This window comes from Fukomys damarensis, unplaced genomic scaffold, assembly GCF_012274545.1.
Source record: "Fukomys damarensis isolate Sample0158 unplaced genomic scaffold, DMR_v1.0_HiC HiC_scaffold_34, whole genome shotgun sequence".
NCBI lineage: Eukaryota > Metazoa > Chordata > Mammalia > Rodentia > Bathyergidae > Fukomys > Fukomys damarensis.
Genome location: NW_022900946.1, coordinates 18,807,416 through 18,828,636, shown reverse-complemented (window position 1 = coordinate 18,828,636; position 21,221 = coordinate 18,807,416). Strand labels below are relative to the sequence as shown.

Genomic DNA, 21,221 nt, shown 5'->3' with positions numbered 1-21,221 from the left:
CTAGAAACAAATATGAGCCTTCTCAGTCTAGATTTTTCTTACTTCTATTTTTAAAATTTTCCTTATCACATAATGCAGATACATTTGGATTTGAATCCCAGTTCTGTCATTTACTGGGTTTATCAGTTTCCTATGGCTACTCTAACCAATTGTCAAAAACTGGTGTCTTGGGGACGAGGATTTAGCTCAGTGGTTTTTCACTTACCTCATAAGTGCAAGGACCCGGGTTCAATCCCAGATACCAACCAAACAAACAAACAAAAAAAAACACACAAAAAAACTGGTGTCTTAAAACAACAGAAATGCTCAGTTAATGATGGACTGCGGTTCTCACTGGGACCCCATTACAGATCAGATGAGGTAAACTGGCCTTAAAATCTAAGGGGCCTGGGCTGGGGATTTAGCTCAGTGGTGCTGCCACCTGCCTTGCAAGTGCACAGTCCTGAGTTCAATCCCTAGTACCACACACGCACACATTAAAAAAAAAAAAAATCTAAGGGGCCAAATCATCATCACTGGTTTGTGCTTCCCTTGGGTCTGCCTCCTGGTACAGGAATGTTCCAATGTCATTTCCGAGGGGTTCAGGTATCCCGTTCCTTCCCTTTGCTCCGGGCGCTTGGAGCCTGTGAGCCAGAGCCTTCTAATGCACCCACCTGTGTTCTGTCCATCTTCCTGTGGTTCCCTCCTGGCACAGGATGAGGGTGGAGGCAGGAAGTGGACACTTCCTCAAGGCTTTGAGGTTGGCTGACGTGCTTTCGGTTCTTCTGTGCTTAGATTCTCCAGTCTCAAATCAAATCCCTGGAGCAGAGCAAGGTGAATAAGACCACCATGGAGCAGGAACTGAAAGAAGTGAGTGAGCTGAGGGGCCTGTGCCTTTCCTTTCCCCTGTCCTGAGCCCCAACTATCCCACCCAGGGAGATGGAATCACCAGGCAAAGCTGGCCAGCAAGCCTCCCAGAACTGCCTCTCTTTATACAGAAAGAGAAGAAAAGCTTCTCAAAAGTTGTCCCATTAGGTCTGGGGATTTAGCTCAGTGGTTCTGTCACCTGCCTCGCAAGCACAAGGTCCCAAGTTCAATCCCTGGTACCAAAAAAAAAAGAGTTGTCCTGTTGTTCACGCCTATGTTCAACAACGTATGTGAACTTAAAAATCAGGCCCATCTCCCCTGTCATAGGAAAACCTAAGCTTATATCCCACAGTTGTTATTGAGTCAGTGTAGACTGGAAAGTTGAATTTAAACCAAGGCTAGGGCTGGGGATTTAGCTCAGTGGCCCTGCTGGCTGCCTCGCAAGCACAAGATCCCAAGTTTGATCCCTGGTGCCAAAATAAATAAATAAACAAACCAAGGCTAGCTGTCATAAAAAAAATGACCAGAAGGATTGGATGTCTGCCAGCTTGCTCCTGCTTCCATCCTAGCAGCCCTCACTCCTGAACTCCTATCTCTCTAGAAAGCCGACAGGAGTGCACTGGCAGGCAAGGCCAGTAGGGCTGACCTGGAGACCGTGGCGATGGAGCTGAACGGCGTGATCCAGGGCATGTTCTTGAAGGTTTCAACCCATGAGGATGACTGGAAGAAGTCGTAAAGCAGCTGAGGAAGGACATGGGCACCAAGGTACATACCCCCGTGTGAGTTATCTTTGATAAATTACCCCAGAACTTAGCAGCTGCAAACAACAAATGCTATTTCCAGAAGCAGTCATTTGGGAGCAGCTTAGCTGGGTGGCTCAGGGTCTTTTATGAGGTCACAGCAAAAGCATCATCTGGGGCTTTATCATCTGGCTTGACTAGGGCAAGAAGGGCCACCTAAAAGATGCATGGCCACCTCATCCATGCATAGTAGTGCATGTCCATAATCCTGGCTACTCTGGAGATTGAGGCTGGAAGATAGCAAGTTCAAGGTTAACCTGAGAAACTTAGAGACACTATCTCAAACTTTAAAAAAAAAATTTTTTTTGTAAAGGGGCTGAGGATTTGACATAGTTGTAGAGTCCTTGCCTAGCATATGTGAGGCCCTGGATTGAATCCATAACAAAGAAAATGTAGAAGTAGAAAGGGGAGTTGGGATGAGGAGGGGAGAGGAGGAGGAGGAGGAGGAGGAAGGAGGAAGGAAGTAGCTTCATATAGTGATTGACAAGACTCTTCAGTTCAGTCCACACAAACTCTTTCTCAAGGCCCATAGTAACATCTCCCAAAGTGGGGGCCCAGGACAGCAAGAAAGACTCTGTGGGCCCAGGGATTTAGCTCAGTGGCACTGTGCCTACTTGGAAAGTGAAAAGTCCTGAGTTTGATTCCCAGTACTGGGGGAAAAAGTCTATGGATCTGGCTGGGAATGGTGGTGCATGCACTTGGGAAGCTGAGGCAGGGTTGCTGTGTGAGTTTGAGGCCAGCCTGGAATACATAGTGAGACCCTGTCTCAAAAAAAAAAGAATCTATAGATCTGTAGTGTTGTTAGGCATGAGAGCACCTTCCATCATTTGTGTAACAGCCCGTTGGTTACACAAGTCTGCCCTATTCAGTGTGAGAGGAGATTGCTCAATGGTGTGAGTCCAAGAGGTGTCACTAGGGACTGTCACATTGGTGGGGCAAGCCAAAGGGACAAGGTGGGTGGAGCCTGCCAGGCATTCACTCTTTTATTAATCATTTACTGGTCACCTGAGTCATGCCAGACCTGGGGAAGTGACGGGGAGTCACAGCCCACGTCCTTACTTGGACAGGCCGACCAACATCAGTGCTGCCGAGGGTGGTGGTTATGGCCAGAAGAGTGTGTGTTTGGCATTCAGAGGCTCTGGCTGTGTCTCCCTGTGGCTCATCTTTCTCATCGGTAAAATGGGTCTTCATTCATTTATCAACTATGCGTTGTGTCCCAGTAGTGTTAGTCACTAGGGAAAGCAATGAGCAAAACAGAAGGGGGTCTGGTCTTCATGGAAACATATTTATTAGAGAAAGGAAAAAGCTAGATAGCATTCCACAAAACAACTGACCTGTTTTTCTTCATTGATCCAATGGCAGGGTGCAAAGAAGTGGTAACAGATTATTTTAGATTTTAAAAGCTGCAGGAACCCAAACAACCAAATGCAACGTATGAGGAGATCTTATTTCTTTCCTGGCTCAGTTGAGCCCATTCTAAATCTGGGCTGGAAACATGTACCAAATCAGGAATTATATCATTTGTATTAGATGTGATAATGAAATTGTGATCATGAATAAAGACCTTCCTATCTTTCAAAGATAATTTCTCAGATTTTTATGAGTGAAATATGATTTCTGTAATTTAAAACAATGGATCCCACTGGGTGAGGTGGTGCGCCTCTGTAATCCCAGCACTCTAGAGGCTGAGGCAGGAGGATCACTGTGTTTGAGGCCAAACTAGGCTACATAGTGAGTTCAAGGCCAGCCTTAACTATATAGTGAGACCCTCCCTGTCTCAACAATAAACCAAAAAGGGGTTGGGGATTTAGCTCAGTGGTGCCACTGCCTGCCTCACAAGTGCAAGGACCCGAGTTTGATCCCTGGTACAAAATAATAATAATTAATAATGATAATAATAATAAATAAACCAGAAGGCCAGGTGTGGTGGTGCATGCCTATAATCCCAGCACTCAGGAGGCTTGCTATGAGTTCAAGGTCAGCCTGGGCTATATAGTGAGTTTAAGGCCAGCCTGAACTATACAGCAAGACTTTGTCTTTAAAAAAAAAAAAAAAATCCAGGGTGCAGGCTTGGGGTGCAGCCTGGCTCTGCCTCTCTGCACTGTGACAGCTTGGGAGGGGAGGGAGGAGGGGCCAAAAAGGGAGGGACAGGGAGGCAGTTCAGAGAGTGGTCATATGCACGCCCTGCCCCAACTCGAGGCAGGAGGTTCAGGCATCCTCTGGGATGGAGATGGGTTGAGATGCCCACAATCTGGGGGATGCCCGAGGCCACAGGGCTGCAGAGTCTTAGCTGCCAGGACAGGGCGCTTGGAAACTGGGAGCATCCCCAGCTTTGGGGCCATGATGCCTGCCTCTGCCCTTCTTCTTTCTCCAGTGATCTGGGCGAGCCTCTCTGTTGGTGGGCTCATCAGTGGAGTCGTGCTTCGGGTCCCTGCGCAGGGAGACAGGCCTGAAATCAGGAGCGATGTGACTCTCAGACTCCCACTTCAACCAGGGAAGCAGGCTTGCTGAAGTTGGAGCCAACAGGGAACTGTAGGCAGGATGCCAGTCAAACGCCTGACTTCACCCAGTCCAGTCCACAGTGCACAGAGTGAATCCGTTAACCCAGGTGGAGGAGAAGGCAGATTTTGTGATTATTCCCTCCGAAGGAATAGAGATCAGAACAGAAGAGATAGACTCTCCATTATCCCGAGACTGGCAGCCAGAGAGCCCCGGAACCCATCTGGAGACCTCATGGGAGGAACAGCTGTTGGGACAACAAGAACATTTAGAAAAAGAAACGGAGGAATCAAAGAAAATGATATCAGGACTACAGGCCTTGCTGCTCAATGGATCCTTACCTGAAGACGAACAGGAGAGGCCTCTGGCCCTCTGTGAACCTGGAGTCAATCCCGAGGAACAGCTGATTACAATCCAGTCGGGATCAGAGCATGGAGGAAGATCAAGACTTGAGGAAAGAACTGCTGAAATAAATGTCAACAAGAAGTCAGAAGTTTACAGGGGTCAAGGATGCCTTGCAGCAGAGATTGACTCAGCAGGACACATTGTTCTTCAGCTCAAGCAAGAACTCCTGAGGGCAACGATGGACAAAGATGAGCTGCATAACCAGAATGTGGCTCTGCAGAGGAAGCTGGATGAGAGGAACGGGAATTTGGGAGAATATGAAAAAGAGCTGGGGCAGAAGGATCACCGCCTTCAGCAGCACCAGGAAGAGCGCTCCGGAAACTCCCGGATGCCAGTCACCAGCAGGTGGATCTAGGGCCGGAGCTGGAACACAGAGATGTCCTTTTGGCTCATCGTATGAAAAGAGGCAGATGAGGTGACCGAGTACAACAGTTACAACTCTCAAAGCAATGGCTTCCTCATTCCAGCGGCAGGGAAAGGAGCTGCTTCCATCGCTCACAGAGAGACCAGCGGCCTGCAGCTTGTCCAAGATGCCCTGCGAAGCCTTCGCAAGAGCTTCAGCAGCCACGACCCTTGGCACCACACCATGGACAGCTTGGAGCAGGGCGTCTCCAGCCTCATGGAGACACAGAAGAAACAGGAAAGAAAGGTTTTTCATGATGATGATGCCATCCCTGGATGGGAAGGAAAAATTGTACCCTGGGTGGAAGAAGACCATGGAGAGAATTAACCCTGAGGGTCAAAATCTGATTACTCTCTGGCTGCTTCACGCAGGGAAGGAGACTAAAACCAGAGTGCACTAAGACTTTTCTAAATTGTGCTACCAGTATCAAAGCTTCAAGTGTGAAGGTCATAAGCCAGTCCTGTTTCTGTGCCTGGAGTATCTGATGCTTAAAATCCCCATCCAAAGGTAGACCATGGGTTCATCTGGAATTCCTTGTCCTTGGAAATGGTGTTTTGTTCCACTCTGAGGACACCAAAGCGAAGGCCTTAGTCAATGGGGACGGATGATCCCACTCCTGTGGGGGCATGGCTGCTATTATCTGGAACCTGGGGATTGGATGCGTCACTCCTGTGTGTTACAGTATTGATTTAATTGGCCTCAATGGTGGCACCAGTCAGAGTCCCAGCATCTGTACTCAGAGACAAGGCAAAGGGACCAATTTTCCTGCTTCTTTGCAGATACTGCAGACTAAGAATAACTCATGAGGTGGTAGCAAAGATGGAAGCTACTCTTCAATAACCATTTGAATTGGACATGGCTGATGCTGAATTGTTGACTGGATGGAGAAAGTGCTGCCCATGTTATGCTGTACTATGTTAAAACCATAAGACCTTGGGCCACTTCTGGTCTTAACTGATTCTGAAACTTTAACTTTAGCCCTCGTAAAGTGTATTTCATGTACTACTGGTTTTCTCTGGGACTCTTTAACATTAGAGCCATTTATTTTTCTTTGAATTGATAACCTTTGTGTTTCAAAGGAATTAGGAGTGAAACACTCCTTAAAAAGGGTATGGAAAGGTGCTGCTACCCATATCTTCTTGGCTTTGTCTCATGACTTTCTTTAACTCATGGAATCTCCTTTGTAGTTAAAAGGAGAGAGTTCATTAATTCAGTGTCTCTTTGTGATTTTTGAGTACTGAGCATGAATTACTAGTCTGGTCCTCATTTTAAGATTACAGTTTTTTTCTATTACATATTTAGTCTACGCTAGCCGGGCGTGGTGGTGCATGCCTGTAATCCCAGCACTCAGGAGGCTGAGGCAGGAGGATCACTGTGAGTTCAAGACCAGCCTCAGCTACATAGTGAGTTCCAGGTCAGTCTCAATTACATAGTGAGACCCTGTCTCAAAAAACAAAAACGAAAACAAAACATATTTAAGTCTAGGCTGATGTTTTAGGGCACAATAGAAAGCATGGGACATGGAGCATGAGTTATGAATGGTAGGGTTGATTGAGGGGAAAGAAACCTAGAATCATTTCTCATGTGCAACACCATCAAGTGTAGAAGCTAAAAGTGTTCAACTTCCAGAGATTACTTAATAACCTGGGTTTTCTCATTCATCCACCCAGCACTATCAACTAATTAGCCTATAGAAAAGCAGGCTGTGAACACCAGTGTACACTGCCAAACAGAAGAGAGGACGATCAGTTTTAGGTTTTTGATCTTTGTCTTCAGTTCATCTCCTTTCTGAAGACACTGAACAGACTACACTTTGGATTTGAGATAACATCTTATTATTTTATATGGGCATATCTTTAAAAAATAGTTCCTGTTTGGAGAATTCTTTTATACTCATTTGCTTTCTGTCTGAGAACCATGTCTATCTAGTTTTATAACTCAAGCGTGAGTTCTATACACACTCAACATTCTCTATACTGTGTCCATTTTCTAGAGAACCCAATAGCTTTTACACAGTCTTTTACCAACTCTTGTGATTTCAGAACAAGCTTTATTTTATTACAAGTATACTAATGACTTCTAATTTCTGTCCAATTCTATCTGCAATTTTGGTTGTGGGAGTAGTTTTATGTAATCCAGTTGATTGCTCTTCAGTCAGACCAAAGGAGTTCAAAAGACATCTGATTTCTTTTGTGTGCGTTTACTTGGTATTCTATTGAAGAATAATTTATCATCAGAATAGCTGGGAAAATTTGGGAAAGTCAGCCATAAGCCAGAATAATACATTAGGAAATCAAATAGGAGAAAACAATGAATTTTAGGTTTTTCCTTTTTCCCAAGAAGTCTGGAGAAAAATTCTTTGTGTCACCAATTTCTCTGTTGCATGAATTTTATTGTTTTCCTATACAACAGCATGAGGGTTATCAGGCCAAAATTTGTTATTGTGTTCCTGTAAAATTTTTCTTGAATGTCTGTTAAATCAGTTACTCGTCAGTTTTCTTTCAGTGAACAGCCTTACCATTATGTAAAATTTAACTTTTCAGAGAATATTAAAGAAAAATCTCAGAGTCCTCCTCTTGGTGTGTTATCTTACTCTTTTGGAAAAGGAGTCACCATAGTGCCTCCATAGGAAGCTGAAGTTGAATTCAGAAGAGAACATGGGATAATTTGTTTCCCCTTTAGCTCCCATCCAAATACTAACCAGGCCCGACCCTGCGTAGCTTCTGAGATCAGATGAGATCGGCGCGTTCAGGGTGGTGTGGCCATAGACTCCCCCTTTAGCTTGTTAATCTCATGTACCATGGGGACTAGCTAATCGTCCTTACTAGATAATGTCACTTAACTAACTCTTGTGTAAATTGTGTTGGTGATCTTCATTCCACTTTCTAAAGTAAAAGGAACCTTCTCAGCAGGAGTAGGCATTGTTTCTGTTGTGGAAAGTCTCCTACTTGGCTGCAGTCTCAGGGGCCTTGAGATTTATTCATACTTGCTATCGCTTAGAGGCACTCAAGTGAGATATTCCACGCTGGTACTTCTGAAGTCTAAAGAACTAGGCTGTTTAGAGTTCATAAAATGAACCTAATCATGTTAGGTTAAAAGCAAAAGACTTTCTCATAATAACTAGTTTAGTTGAGAGCTTAATTCCTTAACTTTAAATTTAAAGACTTCACTTCTTGCTTAGTTCTCCAAGTTATCTGGGATTGGGACACTTTCCAATTTGTACCTAAAGATTTTGGTTAAATACACTTGGTAATGCCAGTCCTACTTAACATTTTTCATCTTTTTTTGATCTGTTGTAAACTAGGGGGAAATGTCATTATGTTCTACCTGTAATCTAATACTTAAAAGCATTTAGATCGTAATTAAAATTAACATTTTCCCATAAAATATTGATCACACACTTCTGTTGTCTGAATTTATGTAAGAGGTATAGCTTGCTTAAAATACATATAAATATAAAGTTATATTTTCTTAGAAACATGGACGTTTACAACCATTGCTTTCAAAGAGATTATTATCATGTATTATCCCTGTTTTACTGTATGTTTTCATGAAGACTATTATACCAGAGGCTTCTGATTATCAAAGTGATAAGCATTTTTTGTTTTGTTTTGTTTTTGGTGCCGGGAATTGAACTCGGGCCCTTACGCTTACAAGGCAGGCGGCAGAACCACTGAGCCAAATCCCTGGCCCCAATAACCAGTCTTAACTGCCTGTATGTACCAGATTTGTGAATTTTTTAAAAACCACATTATGAATAAAAGGGAGTTTGCAAACTAAAAAAGCAAAATAAAACAAAAATTCAGCCAGGGACTTAGCTCAGTGGTGCCATGCCTACCTTGCAAGTGCAAGGTCCTGAGCTTGATCCCTGGCACTGGAAAAAAAATTTTTATTAAAAAATGAGACAAATATGGCAATATTTAAATAATTGTTAAATCTAGGTGGTAGCTATATGGGGGTTAATTATTCTAGTCTGTCTACTTTTCTGTGCATTTAAAATTTTTCCAAATTAAAAGCTTTTTATGGTCGTTGTTTGTGTGTTTTTTGCTACTGGGGATTGATTGAACTGAGGTCCTTGCACTTGTGAGGCAGGCAGTGGAACTGCTGAGCTAAACCACAGCCCTGTGGTTGTCGTTGGAAGTGATCCCTTACTCACTGCCTGCCTGCCTGCCTTCCTTCATTCCATATGGGGGATTGAATCCAGATCCTTCACACTTGTGACCTACATCCCAGGCTCCCTTCCTCCCTGAGTGGTTAATTTCCTCATGCTGAGCTCAAACTTGCGATCCTCCTACCTCAGCCTTCCACAGTGCTAGCATTACAGGTATGTGACACAATGCCCAATTCTCTTTCTATATTTTAAATTGTGATAGAAATCACAGAACAAGCCAGATGTTGTGGCCTGTGTCTATAGTATCAGCTACTTGGAAGTGTGAGGCAGGAGGATCATGTGAGCAAACAAGTTTAAGACCAGCCTGGGCAACAACATATTGAGTCCCTGTCTCAAAAAAAACCAAAGGTCACAGAACATAAAATGACCCATTTTAAAGCAAGCAAAATGACGTTTACAGTGTGTACAACCACCACCTCTAACTAGTTCTAAGACTTTCTCATCTTCTTAAAAGAAAACCCTGTACCCAGTAGTGATCACTCATATCCCCCCACCCTGCCCATCCCTGGCAACCACGAGTCTACTTTTGATCTCTGTGCTTTGCCCTTTCTGGATAGTTTATATAAATGGAATTATACAGTATGTGAACTTTTGTGTCTGGTTTCTTTAACTTAATATATCTTTGAAGTTAATCCATGTTGTAGCATGAATCAGAACTTAATTCCTTATACCCAAGAACAATGAAAACATGTCCATGCAAAAACTCATATGTGAATGTCCAAAGCAACATGATTCATAACAGCTAAAATATGGAAACAGCCCAAGTGTATCTCACCAGAGAAATTAATAAACCAAATTTGGGATATTCACATGATAAAATAGTATTCAGCCATGATATTCCTTGCTTAGAATATTTAGTATGAATGGAGCTACCGATGCACACTACCACATGGATTAATGCTGAAGACAGTACGCTAAGGGGAGAGAGGCCACATGCAGTCTGATGTTTTATATGAAAAATACAGAATAGGCAAATCCACAGAGGCAGAAATTTGATTAGTGGCCGCCAGGGGCTGGGGATTTGGGGAAAATGGGGGATACGGGACTTCTTTGAAAGGGATGTGAATGTTGTAAAATTGATTGTGATGTTATATAACTGTGAGTATATTAAAACAACTGAATGTTCATGTGAGTGTCAGGTGCATGGTGTCCATGCTCAGGCCTCTAGATTGCAGTTGATGCTGTCTTTTGCTTTTGCTGCTGAGAAACTCACTTAGCAGCACCCCCCAACTGATAGCATCCATGAGGGCATGAGCCTTAACCCAGACTGAATCATTGTCCCTTCCCAGGATGACCTCACTGTCTGTTTCATCCTCCTATTATCTGTGTAACTTTGCAGGTATGAGTAAATTAACTGGACTGTCTTTTCTTCCTTGTGGTCATTGACAGCTGGTCCCCAGTGATCTGGATGCTCTGAAGAAAGAGGTGGCAGAGATCTGGCAAGCAGTCAGGAAGGTGATGATGGAGGGCTTCCGACTTGACCCTGACCGCGCAGCAGGCTTCAAAAGGTGACAGCACTGAGGGCTGGGGGCGGGGGCGGGGTGGAGCTGCAGTCCAGGCCAGAGACCTGCGGCCAGGGCCTGGGGTGGGACTAAGAGTACAGGGGGCCTAGAGGAGCCACTCCAGCCTGAGTGAGTGAGGGCCTCCTTATGGCAAAAGAGGAAATTGAGCTTAGAGAGGGAAGGGATGTGCAGGGCCACACAGAGCTGGGCAAATCCAGGGCCTGTGCCAGTGCTCTTGACCCTCTCCACCCAGGGCGACGGGGCTCCTCCCTCACATTTCACGCGATCTCCACCCCAGAAGGGAGGTATTTCTTTTTCCTTATCTTTCCCCTTCTCTACCTCTTCCTTTCCCATCTCTGCCCTCCCCTCCCTTTCCCTTTCCCCTCCCGTTCCCTTCCCTTCTTTTCTTCACTACTGTACTAGGGGTTGAATCTAGGGCCTTCCACTAAGCTACATTCCCGGACCTTTTCATTTTGTTTGTTTGTTTGTTTTTGTTTTTTGAGACAGGGTCTCACTACAGAGTTGAGACTGACCTGGAGCTCACTATGTAGCCCAGGCTGGTCTCAAACTCACAGCGATCCTCCTGCCTCAGCTTCCCAGAGTGCTGGGATTATAGGCTTCCCTCACCACGGGAAGGCCCAGTATGGGGTGGGGACAGAAACCACACGAACTCAGATCCCCTTGGCTTTACTCCCTGTCACACAGCACCTGCAGCCTCCTCCTGCGCCCACCCGCTACCGCTGGCTGCCTTGTGTTTCAGGCAGCTGTTTGAGCGAGTGAAGTGCATCTCTTGCGACCGACAGGTGGAGATCATGACTGGCCCGTGAGTACCGCCGCCAGGGGCCTGTCCATCCGCGCTCTGGGCTCGCGCCATTCGGTGGAGCCAGGTGTGCATCGCCGGCGTGTGCCCTTCTGCAGCTGTGGAGTGTATGCATGTCTGTGTGCACAGCTCTCCGGTCGTCATGTGCAGTCCTTAGGCGTCACTCTGTACAGACCCTGCTGTCCGTCCCACCACTGAGGGCCAGTGCCCATGGGAGGAGCATTGTCTCTTTTCTATCACACCCTGCCTAGGGCTGTGTACAGACATAAGTCAGTTTAAAAAACAAAACAGGGCCGGGGAGTTAGCTCAGTGCTTCCACCACCTGCCTTGCAAGCACAAGGACCTGAGTTCCATCTGTGGTACCAAAAAACAAGCCGGGTGTGGTGGTGCATACCTTTAATCCCAGTACTCAGGAGGCTGAGGCAGGAGGATCCACTGTGAGTTGGAGACCAGCCTGGGCTACATAGTGAGTTCCACGTCACTCTCAACTACATAGTGAGACCCTGTCTCAAAACAACAACAAAAACAACAAACAGAAAGAATCCTTGTAGGGAAAGCAGGCCTTTATTGTACTTTTTTGCACTTACTTTGATAAAAGCCTGCTCAGGCCAGGGATTTAGCTCAGTGGTTCTGCCATCTGCCTTGCAAGCGCAAGGACCGGAGTTCAATCCCCGGTACCAACAACAACAACAAAAAAGCCTGCTCATATTTTAAATTTCAGAGGAAATTCATATTGCACTTAAGAACTGTTTTAAAGTGAACAACTCGGTGGTTTAGTACATTTAGAATGTTCTACAAGTATTGCTTCTGTTTAATTCCAGAGCCCTATTTAGTCCCCCAGATGGAAACCTCAGACCCATTAATAATCATTCCCATTGCCAGCTTCCCTTGTGCCCTTCGCAGCTAGGAATCTGCTTTCTTTCTCTATGGATTTGCCTTTTCTGGATGTTTCCTATAATAGAATCACACAATATGTGGCTTTTTGAATAGGGCTTTTTCCACTTACCTTGTTTGTTTGGTTCCTCTGTGCTGTAGCATGAATACTTTCTATGGCTGACTAACAGTCCACTGTGTGAACAGAGAGCTGATTGGCTTCCAGAAATTTTGGTTGTTTCCACCTTTTAATCGTATTCAGTGCAGCTATGAACATTCGTGCACATGTATTTGAACACCTGTTTTCAGTTCTTTGGGGTATGAACCTAGGAGTGGACGTACTGGGTTATATGGTAACACTGTGGTAAGATTTTTGAGGAGCTGCCACACAGTAATCTGTCCTGAGTGCCAGGACCTCTGTAGTGCTTGCCTAGCCCTAGGACCCAGGAGACTGCTTCCTGCTGGCTGCCAGTTCACATTCATGGAGGAGCAATGGAGCTTCAGCCAGGGTCTCCCCATCCTGCCTCTGTGCAGCCCTGGCAGCCACCAATCAGCAACCGGCTTCTAGAACTTAACTACTTTGATTTTTACTTTTATAATCAGAATGTCTGTTTTTTTGGTCTTACTATGATTATCAGAGGTCCTCAAGCTCTCACGCCTGGCTCTGCATAGGAGAGGAGGCCACATTTGAGGGTGGACATATCCAGGTCTGCACTTCCTTCCTTTTGCTGGGAAGGCTTCCCAGAGGTATGCAGGAGCTGGGGCCCTCTGCTGGCCACCTCATCTCCCGCAGCTCTGGACACCTCCTGTCCTCCACAGACAACTGATCACGATCCGCAGAGCCCACCTGTTGTGGAGGCTGCGGCCAGCCAGCGCCAGCAGCTATGAGTACCTGCAGCGGCAGCAGATGAGGTGAGGGCCAGGAGCCACACTGCATGCTCCAGTCCCAAACACTGTCCTCTGTCTGCAAGGGAGCCCTTCTGGGAGGTGGCTGGGGTGGCAGAGGGGCACAAGAGCTGACCATACATTGGGCCGCTATTATGGGCCAAGAACTATTAGGTGCTTCCAATGGGAGAGCTGTTCATTAAACCTCACAACTCCCCTGTAAGCCAAGATTAGTATGCCTATTTCCTGGGGGAAAAGTAATGATCAAGGGCCTTTTGGGAGTCCTTTTGTGGCTCGGAAGGCATAATGCTAAGCATTTGGCCTTCTCTGCAGCTTCTCTTTGAGGTGTATTCCATGGTCATCCCATTTCACAGTTGAAGAAACTGAGGCTAAGAGAGCTTATATGGCCTGCCCAAAATCATGGCCAGTAAGTGGCAGGTTTCTCTTATTTAGCTGTTCCCTGGGCCCCAGCTCTATCCCTAACCTCCTGACATCCTTGGTTCCAGTTCTTCTTCCAGCACCCAGCCCTGTGGAAACATGGGCCAGGGTTGCGGGGTGAACAGCTACGTGTTTTGTTAATCACAATCATGCAAAAAGGAGGGACTTAGGGGCTTGTGCTGAGCTCAGGAGATTCAGAGAGATACTGGTGGCCCAAACTAGGGTTCTGGGTGTGGTCAGGTCTGGGGAAGACAGGTCTTGTTTTACTCCTTTCCCCAACTATGCATGTTGGCACCTACCCACCACGCCCTGGACCCTGTCCTGGGGTTCCTTTGAGGCAGAGGGATCTTCAGGAGGCTGCTGACTTATGCCCTGCTCAGGGAACATCAGCAGCTGCAGTTCCAGGATCTCGGCATCCCAGAAGAGAGTTTCAACCCCCTGGGTTCCCACCAGGACTGGGGTGATGGCCCCCGAAATGACACCAGCCTCAAGCCCAAGTCGTGCAACCTGTCAACTCTCTACCCTTATGGGGACCCCCAAGTGATAGACTATGACACTGTGAGTCTGGCCATGGCCTTCTCCATGGAAGGTAGACACCATCATGCCCCAGTCCAAAATGTGGGCTAGTCCTTGAGCTATGGGTGTCTGGAAGGCTATGCTCTGGCTTTTTGGCCTCTCCATGCACTTAGAGAAGGGGTGGTGGAGTGGAGGCCCTGACATGGGACCCAGACCATCCAACAGGCTGAGGTGGACATCCTGGGAGTGGATGGAATCCTGTACAAAGGCCGAATGAACAACCACACTGGGACTCGACCCTCCGCCCCTGGGGAAAAAGAACCAGCAGGTGAGGAGAATTGAACACTCCTGGGCACCTGTAACCTGTGGCTGCTGGGTAGGGTGAAGGGTTGCAGGCAGGACTGAGAGGTGGTACCATCCCTGACTGGGAAACCTTCATACCATGACTCACAAAATTAGGGTCCACACTTGCTCCACGCACCTTACCTGGCCCCTGGAGACAATGGATTGCAATGTGCTTATGAGGGAGCAGATTGTAAACCACAACAGAAGGCAACAACCCATGGTTAGAGAGAAACAGCTGACCTGCAGGAAAGTCCTGGTAATGGGGCAGCTGGCCTGTGACAAGAGCATAGCCCAGGGATGGTGCTGGGCTCGTGACAAGAGAGTTGTGCCAAGGACTACATCCGTAGGAGAGGACTTGACAGTGCTGTGATGAAGAGGGGAAAGGAATTACTTGGTGAATGGATCAAGAGGGAAGAGAGTGGTGTAGGTAAAAGGGTTAGCAGGTATAAAGACTCTGTGGTGGGTGGAAGCCATACACAGGTAGAACTTGGGGAGGTTGAGCCCATCTGGGTGCAAAGACTAGGAAGGGGTGATAAAGAGAGGATATGTACAGGATATAAGTCTCAGGATCTGGTTCTGGGCCTCAGGACTCTAGATTTCATCACTGAGGCTCACAATGTAGGGAGGCAAGGTGACATACCCTGGAAAGTCTAAATATTGTTCCTGGGTGAGACCACACCCTCCCTCATGAAGAGAGGTCCAGGAGTCACAATGGGCTATCTAACCCACTGACTAGAGGACTAAATCCCAGACGCATAGCGTAAGAAAGGAAAGGAACTGTCCTGATGTGCTGTACAAAGAAAGGCACACCAGGCTACCACAGCAAACAGCAGCTTATTCTGTCACTTCTGGAGGCCAGACATTCAAAATCAAGGTGGCAGCAGGGCCGTCTTGCTCTCCAAAGGCTCTTGTAAAGGATCCAGGTCCCGTGGCTCCAGACATTCTTTGGCAATGGCCGCATCACTCCAATTTCTGTCTCGTAAGGATACTTGTCACTGAATTTAAGTTCAGTGTAACCCAGGATAATCTCATTTTGCCAACTTTAATTACCCCTACGGGATCTTTTCTCTAGATAAAGTCACACCCACAGGTTCCAGGGGATGTATCTTCTTGGAGATCACTATGGAACCCACCACAGGTTCCACCCTGTTCCTAGGAGGGCAGGACACCGTATCTTCTGCCCTTTGTCCAGGAAATATGTGTCTGTACTGGGCCCCTACTGTGGACCTAATGGGAGAGAACTGCGTTGGGCTTCAGGGGTCACCGTGTAAGGCAGCAACATGGGCTCATGTTTAATGAGCCTCGACTTTGTGCCAAGGCCTCCCCACCCCCTCTTTCCCACAGCAACCTGGTGAGGCTGTCCATGAACACCCAGAGGGTCCACTTGCTGGGAGAGCACTCTCAGCAAGGAGCAGGGCAGAGAGAGTTTACCATGGGACACCCCAGGCCTTGTCAGCCTTCCCCAAGGATGTCACCCTGGAAGGAATGGCTTTTCCTCAAATGGTCATTCATTTCCAAGACCCAGGCAGCAAACAAGAACGTTAATAGAGGTGGCCTCAAAAGCTTTACCCTGCTCACTTTGTGTGGCAGAGTGGGCCTAGAAACAGAGCTGGACCCATCAGATTGAAAAGCCTGGCCTCAGCCCCCACTTGTTCTGTTTTTTCTTTTCTTTCTTTCTTTTTACTTTTCCTTAGCCATGAAGATTCCATGTCCCCCAGGTCAAAATCTGTGTGACTGTATGCGCTCCAGTGCCTTAGTTGATGCCATCTACCCCTGTGAGTACCTGTCCTCACCCTCCTGGCCCACCTTGGTCCCTCCTAGTGCCAGCTCACTCCCCTCACCCTTCAGCCTGAGGATTTGTTCCTGTTTCATCTTAGCTACCTCTCACCTGTTCTGTCCACATCCTAGAAGCCACTTGCCCACCTGCACTGTACCAGGGGTGGGGAAATCCCCGAAATAGCTCCCACTCAGCACCCTGCACTATAGCCAGAAAAGTGGGGCTCAGAGCCTCAGCTGTACGGGCTCTTGCTTCACCTTCAAGGTTACTTCCTGGTCCCAGGCACCATCCCAGAAGCCCAGGCTGGTTGTCTGTCCCCAAGTATCCACCCAGCTGCAGGGATAAGACAAAGGAACTCATTTACTTCTCTTGGCAAGGGGTTCCAGAAGCCATGCTAGGAGATCTGAGCCCCACATTTCTCACATCTGTACCACCAGGTATCAGGCATCTGGGGCACTTTCTCCCTTCTGGTCGCTTCTGATCTTAACTCAACTTAACGAAGTTAGTCCGTTCCAAAGAGGAGGGACTTCAAGCTCTGTGTCCTCCCAGGTGCTCTGCTTCACTTTGGTACCCATTTATGGAGTCATATATCTTGGGTTGCCCCCCTCCCTGAAGTTTAGGGTGCCCAGGACCAGGAGACCATGATCACCAGCCCTGTCATGGACCGCAAAGCCCTCCAGTCTTGGTCTTCTCTTCCTCCAACAAGGAGGACCCCACAGCAGCCCCTGGGAGCATTCTTGAGATACAACACAGGTTTCTCCCCCTTCCAGCCCTGGGCCCTCGCACCAGCATCAGCTCACCTGCCTTAGGCACTCCCACCACGCCCTTGGGTCGGCCACCATCTTCTCTGCTGCCTCTGACGCTGCTGCCACCACTGATTCCACCCCCAAGGGACCCGTAGTAGGCCTCAGAGTTCACCAGGCACTTGAGATCTCCACACCTTGAATCCCGAGCCAGCATTCGGTCTGTGGAGGAGCCCACCAACCTGTGAGCCTCACCCCTTTCCCCTGCCAGGTCCCCTCTGCAGCCCTGGGGCCATGTGACTGGCCTGACCCAGGACATAGGGGAAGGGTCTGCATCTCTATAGGGAGGTCCCCTTGTGGACCCAGCAGTTGTTTTAACTCTGTGTGTACTAAAATCAACACAATTCTTATTAAGATTTTCACGGAAAACAGCTCTCAGGGGCATTTTTCACCAAGCCAGTAAAATTCCTGGACCAATTTTTTGTGGGTGGGGTACCTGGGATCTTATTCAGGACCTTCCGCTTGTGAGGCAAGCGGTAGAACCACTGAGCTAAATCCTTGGCCCTTCCTTTACCAATTTTTTGTTGTTGTTGTGTTTTTGAGACAGGGCCTCACAAAGTAGTTGAGACTGGAACTCACTACGTAGCCCAGGCAGTTCTCAAACTCACAGCGATCCTCCTGCCTCAGCCTCCTGAGTGCTGGGATTACAGGCGTGCATCACCACTCCCTGCACCTTGACCAATTTTTGATACAACAGAGTTAAAGTGACTTTAACACCATCCTTCTCCTTTTGATTTTGCTTCAACGATGTCATCAGAATCAGTTCCCACTATAGCTCCTACCTCTGTGCCTCTTACCTGGGAGCCATTATTTCTAAGACCAGTTTTCCCATGGCAACCACATTTCACTTTTTGTTTTGTGTTTGTTGTTTCTATCCGTAATTATTCTTGTGAATTGGATTGTTCCTATCGATTTCTTGGCTGACCCACAAGGAAACTGGTACAGTGCCTCTTGAGTATTCTAGGATTGTGGGGTTCCTTCCAGCAATTTCTCCTGCTTTTAGCCCACACATTTGGTGGGGGAAAGTGCGTACCACCAGGTCGCAAGGTCTCATTTTGCCAGTTTAGCAGTCACTCTTGTAATGTGAAGCAGAGGGCTCGCCCCATGCCCACCTCCCCTAGGGGTCATGGGCTAGCTTTATCCCTTCCCCTCTGACTTTACCTGTCCCTTCCTCCTGTCAGTCTCTCTCCCTCACTGTTGCCTCCTGCTCTCTCTCCTTTTCCTAATTTTAATAGTTCTATGCCATTTTAGAGATGAAACAGCTTCCCTCTACACAGGTTTGGCATGTAACCCCCCCTCAGTGCTCACTAAATAATGGGGTGAGTCAGGGAGTTGGTGGCTGTAGGCAAAAGCTGTCCAGGAATGAGCTGGAGAAGGAAGGACTCTGGGCAGGACTAGGAGCCCCGAGGCTTTGCCCAGGGCAGGTGTGGAGGAGGACCCGCTGTCGTGCCTGGGGACCCTGTGTGTCTACTCATTCCTAACAGTCCCCAGGCCTCCTGTCAGCTCCATGCTTATGACCAACCTTGGCCTGACTTGGTTTTTATTGTTTGTTTGCTTTTGTTTTTGAACCCAGAGCCTTTGCACTGAGCTATATTCCCTACCCCATTATATTTTGAGACAGGATCTCACTTAGTTGCTAAGTTGCCCAGGCTTTGCACAAACTTGTGATATTCTTGCCTCAGCCTCCGAGCTGACTGGTCTTTTTTTTCTCCAAGGACTCTGGCCAAGTGAGGCCAAGCTCTTCCTGACCCAGGTGACTCCTCTTCATGGTACCTTTGGCAGGGGCACTGGCTGGCATAGCCCAAGCCCCTACCTCCATGTCACAGATGAGTATTTTTGGCAACTCTGCCCAAAATAAAATCTCCCACCTGTCTGACTATAGATGAAGTATTCTCTTCGGGGCGGGGGTGGCCTTACCCTCTCCACGTGGGTAGAACTTGCTGTCCCTCTTTTGGTTGCCCAGGCTCAGCCTCCAAGCACCTGTGCGCAAACCACCCAGGCCAAGTGTCAGAACTCAGAATAAACCTTCCTCCTCCACCATGTTTCCCATGTCAAACATGTGCCCTGAGCTGTCCCAGCTGTGGTGGGTAGTACAGGCCTCCCAGGAGGCGACATCTCTAGGTATTGTGCATGAGTTATCAGGGGCCCTGGCTTTATTCCCTCCGCCACCACAGCCAAGGAAGGTGTGGCTCCGGCTCTGGTGAGAAGTGGGGTTCCTGGAGGCAGCCCAGTGACAACACGCTGTCATCCCAGGCTCTCCTTTGTCTTCAGGGTTGGGCACCACTCTCCCTCTCAGACTCCTGTCTGCCCCAACTCAGTTCCTTCAAAGCCATCTTCTGGACCCATTTCAGAGATTTATAAACCTGAGAATTCAGTGCTTGAGTTGGTTCCTGCAGCCCAGGAAGTGAGGAATGGTCCAATATATAGCCTATCTGCATTCTGTCAGGTCTCCTGGGTACTTGGAGATGAGGACTTCAGCCAGGCAAGATCTCAGAATACAGTCCTGTCCCTGGGCAGGGGGTGGGCCTGCAGACCTTGGGGGCTGATGGGAGAGCCGCACCAACCCAAGGCACCTGGGCAGCTGCCTCAGGCGCATGAATGACCCCACTGCAACAGAGGAAGGTATGTCAACAATGGAACCCCATTTTGGAAAGTCCTTGGCCCATGGGGCTGGGGATTTAGTTCAGTGGTGCTGCCACCTGTCTTGTAAGCTCAAGGCCCCGAGTTCAATCCCTGGTACCAAAAAATAGAAAGTCCTTGGCCCAGCTTTCTGATTGAAAGGAGACTACAACACGGGGCCTGGGCTGTAGCTTCATGGCCAAGCTAGACAGAGGGCAGAGGGAACAACCTCTTCCTGGCTTGCCTAGGAGGAAGAGGTTATTGGAACCAGAGGTCTGAGCTTTAAGACTGATATGAACTGGTCTTGTACAGTGAGTCTCTTAGGGCTGCACAAATTGGAGAACGGGGAAGGAGATGCCTTCCGAAGAGCAGCAGGTCTAGCCTGGAGTTGTGGCTGAATTGGAGCAGGTACTGCATGGTGACCACCCTGCACTGGCCAAGCCCAGCCTTGACATTGCAAGTAAAAGGTCACCGACCATGTTCTCCCTTTCAAAGACCACAGACTCATTAACCTAAGTATAAATTCCTGACAACAGCAAGAGTGGTGGTCAGCACTGGGAAAATGAAGGCCAGTGCCTGAAGGCAAATGGCTGGGATGGTGGAAATGCAGCCCATAGAAGGAAGAGCCTTCTGAGTGGAGACTCCCAAGGACAGTGGACTCACCACACAGTGGATCCTGTCATAACTCTTAACTTCCTGTGGATTTGGAGGCTGTAGGGAGAGTCTACAAGCACACACCACCAGAGAAGGGTTTGTCTTTTCTTACTCCTTCTGCTTGCTCATCAGGGAAGTGGGCTTCATCAGGAAGTGCAGAAAATGCCAGTATTTGTAACTTTGTTGCTCCCCAGGACATGAAAAATTACCCCAGAAAGCACAGCAGGATTTTGCCAAAAGACTCTCAGCACTTTGTAAGGGCTTGGCCATTCCTGCAGTGGTCTCCCCAGTGGGGTGAGGGAGCACTGCGCACTACCTCACCCCAGAAATAGCTATACTAAGGCTCATTCAAAATGTGTAACTTGCCCAAATATAAGCTCTGGCTACAAACCCAGGAACATTTCCATATGCAGGAGTTGGAAACAGTTTTGCATCAAAAGACCCCCATCTTGGCCAACCCAGCTGGCTTCCCCACACAAGGAGGTGGATCTGAGTCAGAGGGCTTATGTGTCCTCTACTGGGCAGGAGCTGCAGTGAAATGGCCCTCAGAGACCTCCAGGGTTGCTGCCAGCCTCAGGGACAGCCTAGTTCTCTGGGCTGGCCACAGTGCATTCTCAGAGAACCTTGGTGGGTCCACTGGACAAATCCTGGCAATACTCAGTAGCCCTGGGTGTGGCCCCACATCCAACACCTTCAGGAGAACAAGCCTTTCTCTCTTTAGGGCTGTCTGAAGGAGTAGCCCTGCCTGCCACAGAAAGCAGTTTAGCATCATATTCTCTGCCCCTCCACCCCACTGAGCAGGGCATTTACTTCTGTAGCTGCTTGTAGTGAAAAGCAAAGTGCTCCCTTCAAAATTCAGCTGATT

General features: G+C 47.9%; 1 protein-coding gene, 1 long non-coding RNA gene and 1 pseudogene across 2 annotated transcripts in view; 2 read left to right on the top strand and 1 right to left on the bottom strand.

Moving 5' to 3' along the window:
- The window catches only part of LOC104876182, a 28,411-nt gene extending 26,844 nt beyond the window's left edge, over window positions 1–1,567 (bottom strand). Inside the window, exons 1-2 of the long non-coding RNA XR_784267.1 lie at window positions 1,493–1,567; window positions 654–798 (exon numbers count right to left, since the gene is read on the bottom strand). This is a non-coding gene — a long non-coding RNA (uncharacterized LOC104876182). The remainder of the gene's footprint in view (window positions 1–653; window positions 799–1,492) is intronic.
- CUNH16orf96 (chromosome unknown C16orf96 homolog) overlaps window positions 1–18,918 on the top strand; it is a 48,706-nt gene extending 29,788 nt beyond the window's left edge. The window contains 11 exon segments of the mRNA XM_010644098.3: window positions 775–849; window positions 1,448–1,574; window positions 1,577–1,611; window positions 10,514–10,632; window positions 11,387–11,449; window positions 13,139–13,231; window positions 14,023–14,200; window positions 14,384–14,486; window positions 16,198–16,278; window positions 17,051–17,267; window positions 18,799–18,918. Coding sequence (XP_010642400.1) covers window positions 775–849; window positions 1,448–1,574; window positions 1,577–1,611; window positions 10,514–10,632; window positions 11,387–11,449; window positions 13,139–13,231; window positions 14,023–14,200; window positions 14,384–14,486; window positions 16,198–16,278; window positions 17,051–17,267; window positions 18,799–18,814 — 1,107 coding nt within the window. The 3' untranslated portion in view covers window positions 18,815–18,918.
- LOC104876181 lies at window positions 4,185–6,309 on the top strand (annotated as a pseudogene).
- Window positions 18,919–21,221: the final 2,303 nt, after the last annotated feature.